Source organism: Syngnathus leptorhynchus, chromosome 1 (assembly GCF_054491065.1).
Source record: "Syngnathus leptorhynchus isolate UIUO chromosome 1, UIUO_Slep, whole genome shotgun sequence".
Taxonomy (NCBI): domain Eukaryota; kingdom Metazoa; phylum Chordata; class Actinopteri; order Syngnathiformes; family Syngnathidae; genus Syngnathus; species Syngnathus leptorhynchus.
Genome location: NC_141195.1, coordinates 15959848 through 15978049, shown reverse-complemented (window position 1 = coordinate 15978049; position 18202 = coordinate 15959848). Strand labels below are relative to the sequence as shown.

At 42.1% G+C, this 18202-nt stretch overlaps 1 protein-coding gene across 2 annotated transcripts; it reads left to right on the top strand.

Moving 5' to 3' along the window:
- Positions 1-45: 45 nt before the first annotated feature.
- LOC147062192 (interphotoreceptor matrix proteoglycan 2-like) lies at positions 46-16247 on the top strand. Of its 2 annotated transcripts, XM_085917570.1 has the most exons (21): positions 46-139; positions 1976-2207; positions 2277-2444; positions 2966-3132; positions 3211-3239; positions 4421-4476; positions 7233-8506; positions 8580-8732; positions 8891-8949; positions 9040-9060; positions 9163-9395; positions 9505-9566; positions 9638-9833; positions 9991-11480; positions 11557-11776; positions 13011-13221; positions 13323-13511; positions 13588-13783; positions 13965-14044; positions 14231-14284; positions 14363-16247. In XM_085917570.1, exons 2-20 carry the CDS (start codon positions 2129-2131, stop codon positions 14262-14264), a joined length of 4917 nt encoding a protein of 1638 aa, XP_085773696.1. In that variant the 5' UTR covers positions 46-139; positions 1976-2128; the 3' UTR covers positions 14265-14284; positions 14363-16247. The 2 variants fall into 2 exon arrangements, with proteins under 2 accessions (XP_085773696.1, XP_085773687.1); XM_085917561.1 differs by having other exon boundaries at positions 1976-2444.
- Positions 16248-18202: the final 1955 nt, after the last annotated feature.

Here is an 18202-nt window from a genome sequence, read left to right as displayed (position 1 = left end):
TCATCAGTTTGTTTGATTGCTCATTTTCTGTTTTCGGAACTGCAGTGTGCTCTTGGTATGTGAGATGGGGTGAAAGGTCAGGTGCAAAAGCTTGCAGACGATCAATCAGCTTACAGCTCATCAGCAGGATCAACCAGCAGTAGGTCCATTTCTTTTTGTATAACTACACACAAACCTTTTTCACTTCCAACAACATTTTCAGTTACATTTTTCATTTCTCTCTGTATTGATCTGTTATACAGTCTTTCAAAACATTATTTCAAAGAGTTTCACTCTTTAGTGCTGCTCTTCATGACGTTTGATGTCCAGAAAATCAATTCGTCTTTTTTTTTTTCAGTCTGGCCCTCTTTGGTCGTAACTAGTCCTGCATGGTACTCATCCCGTCGTAGTCTTGGCTAATCTCCCCAATGGGAACGGAAGATTAACGGATTTGTATCCCAGACTCCAAAAATAATCTTTGTCCTTAAGATACTGATCCTGATCGGCTGCGTCCATACGACTTCAAACTAAAACAAGCGTCGTGGGGGTGACGTTGAGTATTTTGTGCTGTGATCCTTAGACCAGTATACTGCAGGACTTGACGTTGTCCCGTGGTGTCGATTAAGCTCATTATCCAATAAAAGATGTCCGCTCTTGTTGACGAAGGGGTGGTGGAGGTGTTTGGAAGGGGAGGGGGGGCTGGAATCGCATTCATGTTCTCTCTGAATGTAACCTAATGCTCATTTGACTGGATGGGGATAGTGGGGGAATACCCGCCATAATTATTGGCAGCCCTTATTTCATTATGGGAATGTAGCTTTTCTTAGATTTGGTAAATATTAATTTTACCTAAGTGCAATCCTCATGAGGAGTGCATTTAATGTTTGCACACTCTTATTCAATTGCTAGATTTTGTAATATTAAATTTTTTTGACCCAAATAAATTAAAAACACCCATCATATAATGACATAATCTATCCGACAGGTTTTTTTTTTTGTTTTTTGTTTTTTATCTTTGCCTCTGAACTGGCATGTGGCAGTCTTCGAAATTAACCATTTCAATTCAAACTCATAAAATACATACTTTTTTATATACAATACATTAGTGACTCTGATTAACCTGAAATAAATGTATATATATTTTTTTGCTTCCTATCTGAAACCCTAGAGAGATTCCCATTTGCAATTGTACAAAATCCCCTCCACCTTGTCTAAGACCTCAGGTCCAGATGAAGAAAACTGCTCCAAATCATGAATCTGGATTTCATATAGTCTAATGAAATCAAGGTTGAACATTGTGGCCGTGATCCTAAAATAAACATTCGGTGCAAACACAGCACTTATTGTCACCAAAAGACCATATTACTGCGAACAATGTTGGTGGTAGCATTTTGATTTGGAACAGTCTTCTTTCCTAGAAGGAGACTAGTCAAGGCAAAGGGAATTTTGAACAGTACATAAAACACAAATGTCAGTCAGTATTAAAAAATAAACCTCCAGACTTCTACTCAAAAGCAAAAAAAGAAGTTATAGGCCACATTAATTTTGGAAACTTTTTTGGGGATCACAAAAGTTGTCATTTGAGCAAGTGTTTGTAGACTTTTAAAATCCGCTGTTAAAAAAAACAAACAACACTGACAACTTCTCACAGTTGTCAGTATATAAAGCTCTTTAGCGTTATATACTGTACGACATGAGGCATATATGACAGAATAAAGGTTGACATAACAGGATAAAGCACGGAAACAGCAACTGCATAACAACTGATACAAATCAGGCTTATGACAGAATGAACTGAAGGACAAAATATAAAGTATCAGCAGCTTTATAAATTCCGATACATCAAGAAACGACTTATTAATATTTCTACTGCAATTGTAATTAAAAGAAAGACAAGGCGGCCTCGGGACCTCCGCTAGCTTGACACGAGAAACAAATTGAGGAAGCCGGGTCAAGTAAATAACGTCTGCCCGCTAACGCTCATCCACCCCAACAGCTTAACAAATAGGATTAAAGTGTCCATCTGCTCACCTGAGACGAAGCCACCAGGCGAGCTTCCTCCCTCCATCTCGTCACCAAACGACGTCTGGACAAGTGTGAGGGACGTTACGCATGAGCTGAGGACGTGAGCTGCGCCGTTGGGTTCGAAATGGCGGGAAAGCATCGCGGGTTGTGGCTATGGACGTTAGGGCTGCTGCTCCTGTCGGGCTGCGTCGACATGGACACAGGTCAGTTTGGCAGTGGCAGGCTTCTCACTCGGCTGTTGCGGTCAACCCGTGGCTCCTTCCCGCTCTCAGGTGATGAGACGGAGGATTCTTCTGAAGACCTGCAGCTTCTGTTAAGGCATCATGGATCCATGACTCGCAGGAAAAGGAACCTTCTGTTTCCCAGCGGAGTGAAACTTTGCAGTCAGGAGACGTTAGACCAAGCTGTCTCCAACCACCTCAACTACTTTCACCTCAGAGGTTTGTCGCATTGTACCAATGTCCATTTTGACATTTTATCCTTGCATTTTTACGTTACGTGATGCTCACGTCTTACTTAACACGCTAACCAGCTTAGAAGGCATGTCTGGCATCCTTAAAGGCAACTAATGGCAGGAAGGTCAGATGTCACACAAACTAGGTTACGTTTTCCCAATACATGTCACACAGAAGTTGGATTTCCTGAAGTGACACGAACATTTTTGAACTTGTGAGCTAATTCTTGGGCACTGATTAATGTGAAGAGATACCAGTTTGACATACACTTTGAAAATAATTTGTCAAAATTCCCTATAGTCATTCCTATTAATCTATTTGAAGGCATATGATCACGATAATTGCCAACAATAATTTAAAAAGGTAAGAACCAGTGTTTACATTTTGAAATTCTTACTACAAAGTGCCTAGGAAATAACAATTTCCCATGATTTGCAAGGAAGCACAGGCTACTCATGTGGTCCCATGTTGGTGGCCCCCGGTCTTGAGCTTCTCTTGTCTTCCAGTGTGCCAGGAAACAGTCTGGGAGGCCTTCAAGATATTCTGGGACCAGCTGCCAGATCGTGACCAGTACCGGGACTGGGTGGGCCGCTGCATGGATGGCTCCATTAGCATCAAGGAGATTGGCACATTCTTCAGTCAATCGGAGGAGCACCTCAGCCTCATTAAGAGCGTGAGTATTCATTATGGTGTGACCTAAATCATGTTTCAACTCAACAAGTTTAACGAGCTTCCTCGGTGTCTCTTTCAGAGGGTTGGCATGGCGGCGCCCATAAGCAGGTCAGTAAAGTTTCATGTTCTTGCCAAGTGATGGGCACATTTTGATGCTTTTGGATTGTGCTGATAATAATTACAACACATGATTGTAAATTATTCTAATGTCTTATTTATTTATATTCCAATCCAGAAAAATAGACTAAATGTGATACCATTTTATTTGGACAGTTTAATTTGCCTACTTTTGTAAATATTAATTTTAGTGGGACATAACCGAGGAAATGACACATATTAGTGTAAATTTACCGCCCTGTCAAAATGATACACAGCCGTTATTGCGGAAATGGCTGGACACAAGTGAGTTTATAAGTACAAGATGTTGTTTGTTGGGTCAAAATGTATTTTTCACAAAGCGCTTCACTCTTAAAAGTTTGGGTTGCCAGTGAGCTAAGTTGTATTAACGATTACACCACTAGGATGGTCAGTCAGAATGATTACATTACGACTGTTGACCTCAGTTTTCATTAAAGGTTCAGGAATGATGTTTTTATTTCTTTGAAAAAAATATTTATACTCTAATTGTTATTCGGCACTATAATAGAACAACTGAGAATTTTTTTTTTTAGAATAGATATTTTAAAATAATTAGAATACCTTTTTAAATGACTTTATGGTATGTATTTTAATGATTCAAGGTTTGGATAAGTGAAGAAAGACAAACATACACTATCTGTTTGCAAGTAGCAAAAAAAGGTTTTTTGTTTTTGTTTTTTTTCCTTCATCTGCTGCAGTGTTCCCATCAGCTCGGGCCCCCCTCTGTGCAGGTAGGCCTCCATGTATCAGTCAATTTGATACGGCAGGCCAGGCTGTACCTTATTGTGTTTTTAATTTCCTAAATGTTTGTTTCGTCATTACTGTATCTGATGACAGAAGAACTCAAATACAAGCTATGATGCTAAAATTAAAGTAGTTGTGATGCAGAGAAAACTGCTTTCAATATTAAAATGGTTGTTTTAGTTTTGCCGCAAAATTGTTAAGTATTTTAGATACAGTATCCACGACAGAAAATGTCTGGCCTCTATATTTTTAATCGCTTTCCGTTGCACGTGATTGCTTCGCATGTACATTTGTGTGATGCTTCCGCTGTGCTTTGTTGCCTGCCATAAATAGATGTGTACAAAGATTAAATGTTTAAAAAAACAAAAAACGTTTTCTCCTATTTAATTTGTGTTTGTGTCTTGCAGTTCTGAAAGTTTGCCAGGGATTCCGGTTGAAGGACATTTGACCAGTGCCCAGCCAGGTAAAGTGACACCTAATGTTTATAATTCTTAATAATGTTCATTGTTACTATTTCTAAGATTGTCAATAAATATAATAATCATGCTAAAGATAATACATCTATTTATAGCAGCCTTTCTGGGCACTCAAGGACACGGTGCAAAATAAATTAGTAAAGAAAAACAAAAATAAAACCAAACATTTAAAAAGTCCTGATGGAAGAGAGAACAGTGCAAATAATGATCACTGTACTGTAACTCTGATGTTGAGTAACTTAAATCAAGGGCATACATTTAGGCAGACAATTTGAATTCAGCGAGAAAGACAGGCTCCCTGCATCATAGAAGATTCCCCAGCAGTCTAGACCAATGGAAGCTTATTTAAAGGTTGACCCAGGACAAACCTGAGTCAGCCCTGAGAAGGAAGAGGAATAGAAAACTCTGCATTTAAAATGATCCCAGAAAAAAACGATTAAAAATGGTTCCACTGAATGGAAGCCCGATAAGTGAAACTTCTGCATCCGGTTCTACTGTCACTGATTTGGGAGAATCGTGTAAATGTGAACTTTGGGAGTGTAGTGGTTCTCAAACTGAGCTCCGTGGTGGTCCACAGCTTGGGGGTTGACAATATAATTTTCAAATTTTTTGTTGGATCATTAAATGTAACATATGGGGATGACCCAATAAAACAGACATACTAAACCAATTACTTCTCCCTACCTTAGCTTTGGGCTTATCAAAAGCTCTGATATGATTGTGACGTATACGGTACATAGCCAGCCGACTGTAAATCTGACAACCCTGCATGTCTGCAGCATTTCTCGCTTGCGACAATAGATAAATATTTAATTGAATCAATTACTGTAGGTTAAATGACTTCCTATTTAATGGGTCATGGATAATTAGATTGGAAAGTTCCAAATCTGCATAGCATGTTGGAGTGCACATGGTGGATAAATTCAATCTGGGCCACTGCACGCTAGTTGATGCTTCAGAATCTGACTAGGACCTGAACATCGCAAAAAATTAACCACTCGCCCCTACTAACAAAACAACTTGCGATGTCAACTGTGCATATTCTGATTGGCCACAATTTCTGACGTCGTCACGTCATGCAACTGCACCGCAAAACCAGTGGCGAGACGCGGCCAATCGTGAAATACTGTATTTTGAGTGGCCGCATTCCTCTGTCTGCAGAGCAGGGGCACTAATTGGTTTCAAGACCTAGAAAGTCTGAGAACCGCTGCTCTCGTAGATTCATAAGGCACCACAAGCTCGGACCATTTTTTTTACTTTATGATAAAGTACATTTGAAGTTGAATTCTAAATTGTAGAGAGATCCAGTGTAGGTGAAGCAGGTAATACTGTGGAAATATGACCTCTATTCCTTGTTGGTCAGTATTCGTGCCACACCATCCAGGACCAGCTGGAGAGTATTTAGCGACTTGATGGAGCAGCCTGCTAAGAAAGAGTGACAATAATCCACACTAGAGGTCACAAGCATCCACTAGTTTTGAAGCATCAACGAGAGACACTACGTTAAAAAAATTTCTCCCGAAGAAAAAATGCTTCTGATAGTTTTTGTTTTGTCTAAATTGGGTAACAGAAAATTGTAGGTTGTTTTGCTTTGAGGCACACTTTAAATTTGGAGTGGAAAGTGATTTTTTTCTTTACACATAAAGGTCTTTTCACTGCACTTAGCAATGCGCCATCCACTGTAGATGAACAAGGATGGACAAGGTAGACATTTGTACCCGGTGTTGAAAAATGTTCAACTCGTAAGCGATCTTACAAGTGGGATTTAAACTGATTTGAAGACCTTAACACCAAGATAAGAACTTTAAGTAGTGCTTTCTCAGTCTATGATAGGTTCTAATTCCTGAGTAAAAGTCCTCAAATTCAGGATTCTTTTGTAGAAAGTCCTACAGTTATTTGGCATTTTTGTTTTTGAGAAGCTTGGACAGATAAGAAACAATATATACAAAATGAGTGAGAACAGTGGAAGAGCCAAGGTAGAGAGCTATTGATGGGTTCTGACTGCAAAACTACAAATATCAAATTAGATTTACAAAAAAAAATGCAGAGAGGGAGAATCAAGATGTAAAATATTTTGTCAACATAAAATCCCAGAAAGGTCTCATCATGCCTCCGTTTGCATTGGTATTCAACAATTACCCAACTTTAAAATTTGATCACCAAAGCTGACAAAGGGAGGTTGTCAAAATTCACCTGAGGTCTTCCAAGGTCACCAGTGACAATGTGGTCAAAATCTGAAATGCCACCAATAACGGATGGAGATGTGGAGACAGTGTGCACGCAGATTTGAAATTGATTGTGAGCAGTTGTCGTCATTCAGCTTACACCCCGCAAGCACCAGCGAGCGGTGGGTGCCCGAACACATGCACCCTGTGCCTGGAATAGCTCATTAAGCCTATTTACAGGCCACAGCCTGGTCAATGGCGGACATGCAGCTGAAGGCTTCTCGAGCTTAGTGCTGGACGAGTACCAGGGTCATCACAACCACAGGACCTTCATGACCTGTGCAGTCTGGGTTTGGTAAAAAAAACGGTTTCGAGGCAGTCTGAAGTTCAAATGCTCTGAAGATTGCTGTCAGGCGCAAACTGCAGCATGACAACGCCGTGTTATGTTTGTACATGAAGAACCAAAGAAAGTTATCTAGACTTTGTGCCATATCATTCATCTTTTTATTTATTTGTTTGTTAAAAAATGGTGTTTCTTGTTTGTTTGTTTTTTTTTCACTTGGATGTTGTCATGGAAGAAACCCCTGGTCACGAGGCCACAACTTGGACACCCTCACCCTCTACACTTGAGGAAGTCCTTGAAAGAGAATTAACAAAGACTCCTGTGGAGTTGACCTATGACACTGTTGTTGTTGTTGCGGCAGATGAGTCGCTCGACTGTGGCTCTAATGTCGGAAGTCACGCCGACAAGACCCCTAAGGTTTCTCCTGATGCTATTGTAAAGCTAATCTCTAAGCCGACTGCCCAGGTCCCACAAGAGGATAGTCATACAGGGGTCATCACTTTGACAGAGGACGCTTTTACACACACAGTTCAACCAGTCACCCTGACTGAAGAAACAATATTGGAAAAGGAGAAAATAAGTTCTATGAACGATCCATTTGATGTTGACGATAGTGCCACAAACGAGGAAGAGCCAACGGTGGCAACAGAAGAAACTATCAAATTAGATGATGAGGCACGGGAAGAAGAAGAACCCGTTGAAGAAACAGATGAAAATCTAGCTGAAGCACCAATTCGAGCTGCAGATTCAGAGATTCTCGTAGAAACTGTGGAAGAAGCACCAGTGTCACATGATATGAAGCTCGGGGAGGGAACTGACCAATCCATGGGAAATGAACCTGGACCTGAAGTACCGGATACACACAGTATCCACCTTGACACAACATCTGCCAAGAAGACCACTGAAGCTGGTGAGGAAACAGCTGAGTCCACAACTAAAAGTTCTGAGCCTGAAACTCCTCCAATTCAAACGGACATGGGTGAGTCACATCCTGAGTCTGTTGATGATCCAAGACCAGTTATCTTTGTGGAGAGTTCAGAGCAGTTACTGCCAGGTACTGAATCAGAGCTGCAAGGAATTATAAAAGAACTTCAGGAAGACCCTGAGGTGGACTTTCCCTCTGAAATGACCACGCAGAGTTCTACACTTGAAGTTGATATCACAGAAATATTTCCTGCGATTGAGGAAGGGCTTCTGGGTAAAGATCTTGGCCCATCCTCTGAGGATGTAGAAAGTATCCAGACACATCTTCCAGAAGTTCCTGCTGACAAAGTCCAGCTCACCTCTACAGGAGAAGGAATACATACAGAGGCACCTCTCCATCAAGCTGTTGTTAAAGCCACTTTGGAGAGTGATACCAAGGTTGAGGTCACACCGAGCAGTAACATGCTAGCCACCACAACATATATTGTGGAATACAACAATGGCAACTTCCCAGATTCTACAGAAAGCCCTCTGAAGGCCGATGACAACTTGCTAGGTCTCCCCTTTGAGGACCAGCAGAACTCGGTGAGTCACCTACATCTCAGAGCTTAAATATATTCAACCCCACTAAACCTTTTCTATGGTCTTGCACATTCAGCTTCATAATGAAATTGACAACACCTTCTCGAGGCCTCTGAAGGACCAGATGGTGGAGCTGAGCATTACACTGAGAGAAGAATCCTATAACGGTGCTTTAAGGGACCCGAGGAGTGTCCGCTACCAGCAACTAGTTCGACACTTTACTCGCAGGGTATGCTCGTTCACAAGCAAGTTGTGCTTTGAGTTAAATAATTCAAAGGTCTCGAAAATCTTTGTGCTCATTCATGTTCAATGGTTCAGCAGTTTTTCTTCAAAATCTCCATAATCAAGTAATCAAAATGATCTTTGCTCGCTGTCTTTCGTTTCCAGGTTAGAGATGCCTTTGAGAAACTGCCGGGCTTCAAGAATGTCTTTGTCATCGAATTCAGGTGCAGATTTGTCATGCTGAAATTATTGCCAACAGACTTGTGTTGAGAACTTTTTTCCCAGTTTTTCTGTGTTTTTTTTTCTGTTGTTAGACCTCAAAAGGACGTGGAACGGTAAGTCTGTGACCTTTCAGAGTTAAAATGATTGCATATGCAATAAGCAATTAGGTAACGGTGGGAAAATGATTTGCTTCTGTTTGATTTTTGTCTTTTTAGGGGTCTGGTGGTCCACGTCCACTATGCCATCACTTTGGCAGCAAATAGTGATGGCATCTCTGATGCCACGATGGATTTCATCACGCTACAGAACAACCTGGTGGAGAAGAACTACCCTGCTGCTGCCGAGGAGCCAACTGTGGTTTACACTATCACAGATTTACGCAACTACATTACGGAAGCTCTACGCAAAGACAACTTCCTGACCAACAGTAGTCTGGGAACGGAGAACGGTGACTGGATACATATTGAGATTTCATCTCTTAAGAATGCAGAGTTGACACTCACATTAATCAACTTCAGAATCACAAGTTATTGAAATTTGTCATCTGTGTCCTTCAGATGAGAATCTGTTTCCTCCAGGGAAACCGACGAGTCGACCAGCTGACATCTATGACAACATGGTGACTACTAACAAAAACACAAAAATCCATCTTTCATCCTTCTGATTAATATGTGATAATCATCTGGACAGGATAACGTCCTTGCTGCGGAGAGACCACCCGATGAACCGACTCAAGTTATGGAGAACAGTGACATTTATTTGAAAAAGGATGAGTTCCTATTTGACCCCACGTGGAAAGATATAAAGAGTGAAGCTGTGAGCGAAAATGACGTTTTCACAGTTGATGAGAGTACAACATTTTCACCGAGCCGAGAGAGGATAGCAGGTGAGTTCAAGTAAAGGATTCAATTCAAACATGTTCACAGACTTGTTTATATTCTCCCTTGTTATCTTCTTTGATCATACTAATAGCGAAAGTAGTTCAACTCGATGCATCGTTACACGTGTTTAATGTTCCCGTCGTGCGTTTCTGTGATTGACAGCTGATCAAAATATTGAAAAGGAGGGTTTTCTAGTGAGCAATGCTCCTGATGCTGAAAACCAACCCTTCCAAGAGGACCATAAAGCGAAGACCAATGCTTCACCTCAGAAAGGTCTTGAGGTCACAATGGATTTTGAATCTGGCTCTGGTTTCTCGGGAGACGGGCAGGAGAAATTTCTTCAGTCTGTAGAAGTAAGCTTTTATGGTGAAAGCCATCTGGAGTCCCTGCCACCACCGGATCTGGAAGAGGATGATGGTATCCAGGAAGCAATTGAAGCTTCCGCTCAGTCACTAACCAATCAGGATGGCGTCATGGGTTTCAAGCCTACCCCTTCTACACCGTTACACACTTACACACTTCCTACATCAGAGGTCTCTATGCCAGCCATAGATAACCCATTGTTAGATCAATTTTTATTTCCACCGCACATTAGCACAAACAAACCGTTCTCTACAGCCGATCCACCCGTATTTTCACCAGTCGGCACCTTGACAGTTGAGTTGTCGGTACAAACAGTGGAAGCATCTGGCCTCTATGAAGATTCTCAGATGACGCAGGATCAACACAATTCGGTGGCATTTATGGGCGCACCTCAGCTGCAGACCTCGGCAGATGAACACCCAGATTTTGCACTGGAAGTGGCAGTGACAAGCGAATCCACAAAAGCTGCTCTCAAGACCACACAAGGGGCATCGGTTGAAGACGTTATGACAGTTATAGGCGAAGAATCACACTTTGAGGCCATACCTTCTCAATCACCTCTTGAGGAAAACCTACCTGAAGAACCCAGTTTGCCACTTCCAGAAACCCATCATGATAAGGTTGAAGTGTTAGAGGACCAACTTAGCCTCTTAACGCAACAAACACCAACTGTCATTCCACTCGATGAAGACCTGGTTGTAGATGAAATTTTAGCTGTCACAATAACTACAACCACTGCTCCTGTTACCACTTCAGCTCCTGTTAGTTCAGACCCTAACCCTATTGCCCTTTCCCCTGAGAAGGATTCACCTTTCACCCGTGTGTCAGATTCAGCGCCTGAAGACGACGACGCTCTTAATCCCGAGCACTCCAATCATGAAGATCATAGTCTATTCAGCACAGTGTCGTCAGAGGTCAACGTCAAAAAAACAGATGAGGATTTAGGAACAAATTTGGAAGTCCTCAAAACGGTAACTTCAATGCTTCCGGAAAACAGCGACAGTACAGAAGCGACCGAAATCCAGACTATCAAGCACTCTGGTGTGACAGACATGGATGTCACCCTTGACGTGTTCCAGTCTGGCAACATGGTAACAGATGGTGACAGCAGCGGCTACTCCAGCGGGGCACAGGGCTCAGAGCTAGATGCTATTGCATTGCCCACCAGGCCGATCCAAGCCCTGACGGTGTTTTTCAGACTCAGGGTGACCAACATGGCATTCTCTACGGACCTTTTCAACAAGAGCTCCTCTGAATACAAAGCTTTGGAGCAACGGTTTCTCCAACTGGTAAGAACCCATTCAATATGGAGTGAAAACCTGACTCGAGAATAACATTTTATGTTTGACTTTGTGTTTATTTCAGCTAGTTCCACACTTGCAGTCCAACCTAAACAATTTCCAGAACTTAGAGATCCTCAACTTCAGAAATGGCAGTATTGTGGTCAATAGCCGCATGAGATTTGGCAAACCCGTTTCGAGAGGTGATGCCAATAATGTTTTCCTCATTCTTGAGGACTTTGCTAACACCGCCTACCAGACCATGAACCTGGCCATCGATAAGTACTCACTGGATGTTGAATCAGGTAAGACAGAGAGCGTCTTGTTGGAACTTGTTGGAATGTGCAGTTAAAAATGCTGATGATGGCAACTGGTGACAGTTGATAGCGGATGGTTGATCTTAAATAGAAGCCAGAAATGTGGCAAAAAAATGTTCATCTTTGCATTTTATTTAAATAGGTCATTAATGGTGATGCACTGGTTAGCACGTCTGCCTCACATTGCAGGGGTGGTGGGTTTGATTTTGGCTTTGACCTTCCTGTGTGGAGTTTACATGTTCTCCCCGTGCCTGCGTGGGTTCCCTCCGGGCACTCTGGTTTCCTCCCACATCCCAAAAACATGCTTGGTAGGCAGATTGAGCACTCCAAATTGTCCCTAGATATGAGTGCGAATGTGGATGGTTGTTTGTCTCTGTGTGCCCTGCGATTGGCTAGCAACCAGTTCAGGGTGTTCCCTGCCTACTGCCTGATGACTGAAAAAGTATGGCGCTTGCGAGAAGCAACCCTTTGCTAATTTAACCCTATCTACTGTTAACACGCTAAGCTAACGCTAATCTAATTCAATTGGAAAAACTAACGTTATTATTGAGGAGGACTCCAGTCTGCAAAGACTCTTGACACGCAAGCGCTGCAGGCCGGTTGCATGCGACCCAATTAATCTGTCTGGGACGAACGTGAGCGGAATAGAGTCACACTGGTCAGTCGCCATCTTTGTGACCTGTGTCTGCACACTTCACTCTGTTGTCTTCATTTCAGCTCCCACCCTGTTAAAAAGATATTTTAGGGGATACTTTATTGTCTTTAAGTAAATGTTGCTATTACTGGTATTTTGTTTTTCTGATGACTGCTGTACTTTTGGGGGAAAATAATCTATAATGTCTTCTCCTTACGCTCTTAAAATAGTCTCATTACTTTTTTGACCTCCGTTGATTCACGTAAAACGACAGAGTTAAGTCACTTAAATCTTACTTGATTGAAATCTTGGGAAACTATAAATGTGGGAAACGCATCAGCTACATGAAGGAAGGTGAACCAGGGAGCATTAACAAGAATTGTAAAGAGATTTGGTGGAGCAAGAAATTCCCCATCCATGTTCTTATTTCAAATAATTATTTGATGTCATCTTGCTCAAGAATGATTTGGACCAAATGCAATGTCTTTGGGTAGCCTATTAATTTTTGGAGTGATGGAGTGACAGGAGCTCATCATGATAGATAGAAGTAGTTAATAAAAATGAGCCTCCTTCTGTCGTCCTGTTTAGGTGACAAAGCGGACCCCTGTAAGTTCCAGGCATGTAATGCATTCTCACAGTGTATGGTCAATCGGTGGTCCGGCGAGGCTGAGTGTGTTTGCGACGCTGGATATGTGAGCGTGGACGGCCTGCCTTGTCAGAGCATCTGTGACGTGCAGGAAGACTTCTGCCTCAACGATGGCAAATGTGACATCATTGCTGGCAACGGCGCCATCTGCAGGTCAGACTACTTTGATACAAAAGATGATAATGCGTTCGAGCCGGAAAAGGCCCCCTGTAACATAAAGCTAAGAAAATGACATTGTGAATTACCACCCGCAGGTGTCGTGTAGGAGAGAACTGGTGGTACCGTGGCGAACACTGTGAAGAATACGTCTCAGAACCACTGGTGGTCGGCATTGCCATTGCTTCAGTCGCCGGTTTCCTTGCGGTCGCGGCCGGAATCATCTTCTTCTTGGCCAGGACTCTGCGTGAGCAGTATGACACGGACGACATGGAGGATCCACTGAGGTCAGTACGGTGGTGACTGCGTTCATTTGTATCTTTCTTCATCCGTTGCCAAGGTGACGAATTTTCTGTCTTTCAGACGAGGTGACAGCGTGCCATCTCTGGAACGTGCCACTAAATTCAACCCCATGTTTGAGAGCGACCCGGTCACGACCCAGTATTACCGTCGCTATGACGACGAGCGTCCCCAGTACAGCAGCCCCACGACCACGTCTAACGAGCTCAGTAGCGAGGAGGTCCGACATATCTACCAGAACATGACGCTCACCAAAGATGTAAGTGTATTCTATTGGTATTACTGTCTATTTTTGATCTTCAAGTGTTCACAATTGAACCCGAGGTGCAAATAAGAAGTGTTCATGGTCAGGAACTGTGTCACTTGAGCTTTGCAGTCAAAATTCAGCCATTTTGGTTCATTTTGTGGACTTTTAATCACTGACTGATGACCTCGGGCAGGAAATCCAGGAGCGTCTAAAGCTCATCGAGCTGTGCGCCAGGGATCAACATTTTGCAGACTTTGTGCGGCAGACGCAAGTGTGAGTGATTCCACTATTAAAATCTACTAATGGAATTCAAAGTCATTATTTACTCATTTAAGAATGAAATACTACTAATTCCAAATGAACTTTGATTCAATTTGGTGTTTAATGTAAATCTGTAACTTTTATGGCATTCTTCAACATCATTATTTTGTTTTTTATTTTGTTTTTCCCATGGAGCAGATACCTGGAACGACGAGGCAGCTCCACCACATAACGGGCTTGCAAGCTTAAAGGGTACTCAAGTCAATCTGTTCATTGTTCATTTTATACTTCCATTTTTCTCATTACTTTACTCAATCACTGTTTCTTCAGGGTGGCCCCAATATACCAGTCGCCATGAACCTGATTCATTTACTGGCAATCTAGTGTTCAACTCGCTCCCTGAAGTAGACGGACATTGGTTAGGTTACTACCATCTTTCTACAAAGTCAAGAAAGTCTTTTGGTTGTGACTGTCAAAGTGCTGACATGCGCGGGCGTAATTCCTGATTGGACTGGGTGGTGATGAGAGTTTCTTTTTTTTTTGGGGGGCAAGGCAACTTTTGAATATTGGCCCTATTCACGTCCGTGTCTGATCTTTTGGTTGTTGTTGGCCGGTTTTATTTGTTTTTTTTCAACTTATTTGAAAATCTAATAATTACGCTTCCTTGCTTCACTTCAAGGGCCTGATTCACTAAAATCACATCTAGCGGGCGCTAAATTGTGTTATTTTGTTCATTCACTCTAACAGATTGAGCCGTGTTGGCAACAAGTATAAAAGTGGTGACTATTATTAAAAGAGGGTTTTGCACTTTATGTAACTGGAAAATTTGCGAGCGCCGCAAGCCCACAATCAAATTTGAAGTGATTGAGTTGGACGTGTTAGTAAAAGGCAAACAAACATTACTTAGTCACAGATTTTTTTTTTTTTGTATGATTCAACTTACTCTATGTGCAAGGCAATTGGATTCATCACCCCCCATCCTATGGAAAATGGTAGAGGCCACCGCCATTACTCCAGAGTGCTGGAATGAGCCAGACACAAGGAGCTGCCTTCCAGAATCTGCAAAACGAACTAGAGAGCAATTTTACATTCTTGCCAGTGCAAACCTTTAGTAAATCAGGCCCTAAATATTTTTTGCTGCTGTGATGTCATGTCCTTGTTGCTTCCACTGTCAATTGATTCCTCTGACGCTGCTCACGCTCTGCAAGAAATGTAGTGAATTTGTCCTCTTTCCAGAAACCTTCTGTTTAGGCCGACTTGCGCCTCCTCAGTGCCTTGGTTGCTCTGTTAGCTTGTGGACATGAAGCAGCCCGGGCCCTAGAAACAACTTAAGCGTTTCAACCTGGATCAGTGAACTTGTTCCTCTTGTCTCGGTCTGGTCAGCCGCCTGTACAGTGCAGCCATGCACCCTGCATGTTTACAGCAGTCGTAGATGAAGAGTAGCCTGGCGATACAGTTCCTTTTTTTTTTTTTTTTTTTTTTAAACGATAGCCTGGTGTCGCTCTTACTAATAACATTTCAAACATGTTTGTTTTATATATATTTCTATATTTTCATGGTAATTTAGCAAAAAAAACAAAACAATTCTGACCCGCTTTTCTGAAGATGGCGAAAGGAACTTTTGTGTGTGTGTGTGTGTCTGTATCACATTAGAATCTTTTTAGCATGTTGAAACTTAATTCTGAAGTTCACCTTTGAAATGATCACATTAAACTTGAATAGTTGGTGAATAAATCTTTCAGGCACAAGGGTTCGTCAAGGTTTACTAAATGGTATATGGATAAGGAAAAAAAAAAAAAACTTACAGTCAAATTTGTGCTACCTAAAACTCCAAACAAGGCATACTTGAAACTTTATTGCACGGCTACATCTAGTCTCCCTATATTGACTTTCCTTATGGGTTTGTTTGTCTATAGATCAGGAGTGTCCAAACTCAGTCCTGGAGGGCCGCTTGTGTTGCCTCTTTTCCCTGCCGTCCGATTGAAATGATCAGGATCGTTATCAGGCTCTTTCAGAGCTTGCTGATAGCTGATTATTTTAATCACATGTCGGATGAGGTAGGCAGGACAGCAGCCCTTGAGGACCAGAGGTGGACATGCTTGGTCTGGATGTCTACATGTTGGACAAGAAACAAACAAGCTGCTTTGCCGAAGATTGTCTTGTGTTTTGTATCATGTTTTCTATCGGTCCAATCGTAGACCGAAATGATTGTCAGGTGTGTTTGTGCAAGCAGCACCCTTTTCTAAAATAAAATGAAAATATTTTTTACTGTGTCTCCTTATGACTCACTGACATATTTACATGCACGCAAAACAGAAATGTGTTTGCTCATGGCACTCAATGATTTGACCAAACTAAACATGTTTTTTAGTTTTGTTTGGGGGTTATGATTGTGCTTCTCCATCCAGCCATCCCGCCATCCATCCAACAAGAAGTTGGAAGCCGTACTGTAACTGCTCATTAAAGGTAAATTCCGTTGTTTTCCCGCTCCCCCGCCCAGACCGCAAGGTGGTCTGTTGCTGTTACATAACAAACATACAAACATAAACACTCAAGTGTGTTTCTTCCTTTTCCCTTCAGTCATTGTATAACTGAAGACAGCAAAAGCTTTCTACAGGCATTTATTCAGGAGCACACGAAGAACATGTAGCTTTAATGGTAGAGTTGAAAGGTCACATCTGCCGCCACCTCAATTTAAGGGAGGTTTGGCTCATGAAAGTTGTGATGAAATGATTACCAATACAGAACGTCAGAATAAGAACACAAGGTTGAAGGGTAGAATAAAACGGAAGTGCGGTGGCGAATACGTCTCGGAGTTTGGTGTCTGCTCACAAAACCTCTCGTTTAAACTGCGGTGGAAAATTGGCTGAGGTCTTTGCCTCTCTGCTTTCCAGACCTGAGACCATCCAAGACCCAAGTAGAGGAACTAATATGATGGCGGCCACAAAAGCAACTTCTGCAAATCCTTTTCCAAAATTGCAACACGTGGAAGGAAAGTGTGTGTCCTCCGGATAATGACGAGATGTGTTGATGTCAAGATGCGGGACCACTCGTTGTCGCACGCGTGTTTCCTTCATCTGGAAAACCTGACAAGTCAAGAGGGACGTTGGAGCCAAATTGGGTATGTGCGCGTGAGTCACTGAAGAAACTAAACAAACACGAGTCGAACAACCAATGTTTGTTGGAAGTTGTTTGTCTCAACTATTTTGTTTGAATTTTCCACCTGTGTTTGATTGACTGCTAAACTGCTTTCCCAGCAGCTCCTGAAGAACTTTCTGTGTTCTGGCTTCCCTCTTTTGGTCTCCTGCGGCAGGATCCCGAGGCCTCCGTACTGAAGTTCTGGCAAAGCGTTCGAGGCGTTTGGAAAAGAAAAAGACGACAATTGCCCAGGTAATTACCCCAAGGGCTCGACTCAAGGGCCTGCGGAGGCTGCTGGCTGCCAGCCGACAGCCTATGGAATGGTGATTCGCAAAAGCGTAGCAAGCCAAAGAATCACTGGCCAATTTGCTCCACTTTCATTTATTTACACTAATGAGAGCTAGATATCTACATTTGCACAGGCACAGATTGCAGGTTCGGGGGGCCCACTGTTGAAAGAAGAAGCGGACACTAAACAGTAAATCACTGAGCCCATTTGAACTCACTCGCTAATCCAAACAGCAGCACCTACTAAAGTGCATCTCTCTATTTTTCCATAGTACCGTATTTTCCGGAATATAAGGTGCGCCGGACTATAAGCCGCACCTTCAATGAATGGCCCATTTTAAAACTTTGTCCTTATAATCAGACTATAAAGCGCACCATTGATGCATCTTGTCAGATTTTTAATCCAAATCAAATCATTCTCCATTTTATCTTTTTTTATTTCAACTTCAGACGCAACAAATTACATTATAATCACAAAATATTGATCCATAGTCGATTTGATTCATGATTCATAGTATTCAGCGGGCCACTTATGATTGATTTCATGACACAATGCTTCGGGCCAGTTTAAATTTAGGAATTTGGTCCATATATAAGGCGCACTGTCAGCTTTTGAGAAAATGTTAGGTTTTTAGGTGCGCCTTATAGTCCGGAAAATACGGTAGTATTTTTTTCATTTAAAAATACATTGAATATACAGTTCTTGTATTATATGCCTCTGCCATCTGCTGTTGAGTAAATAAA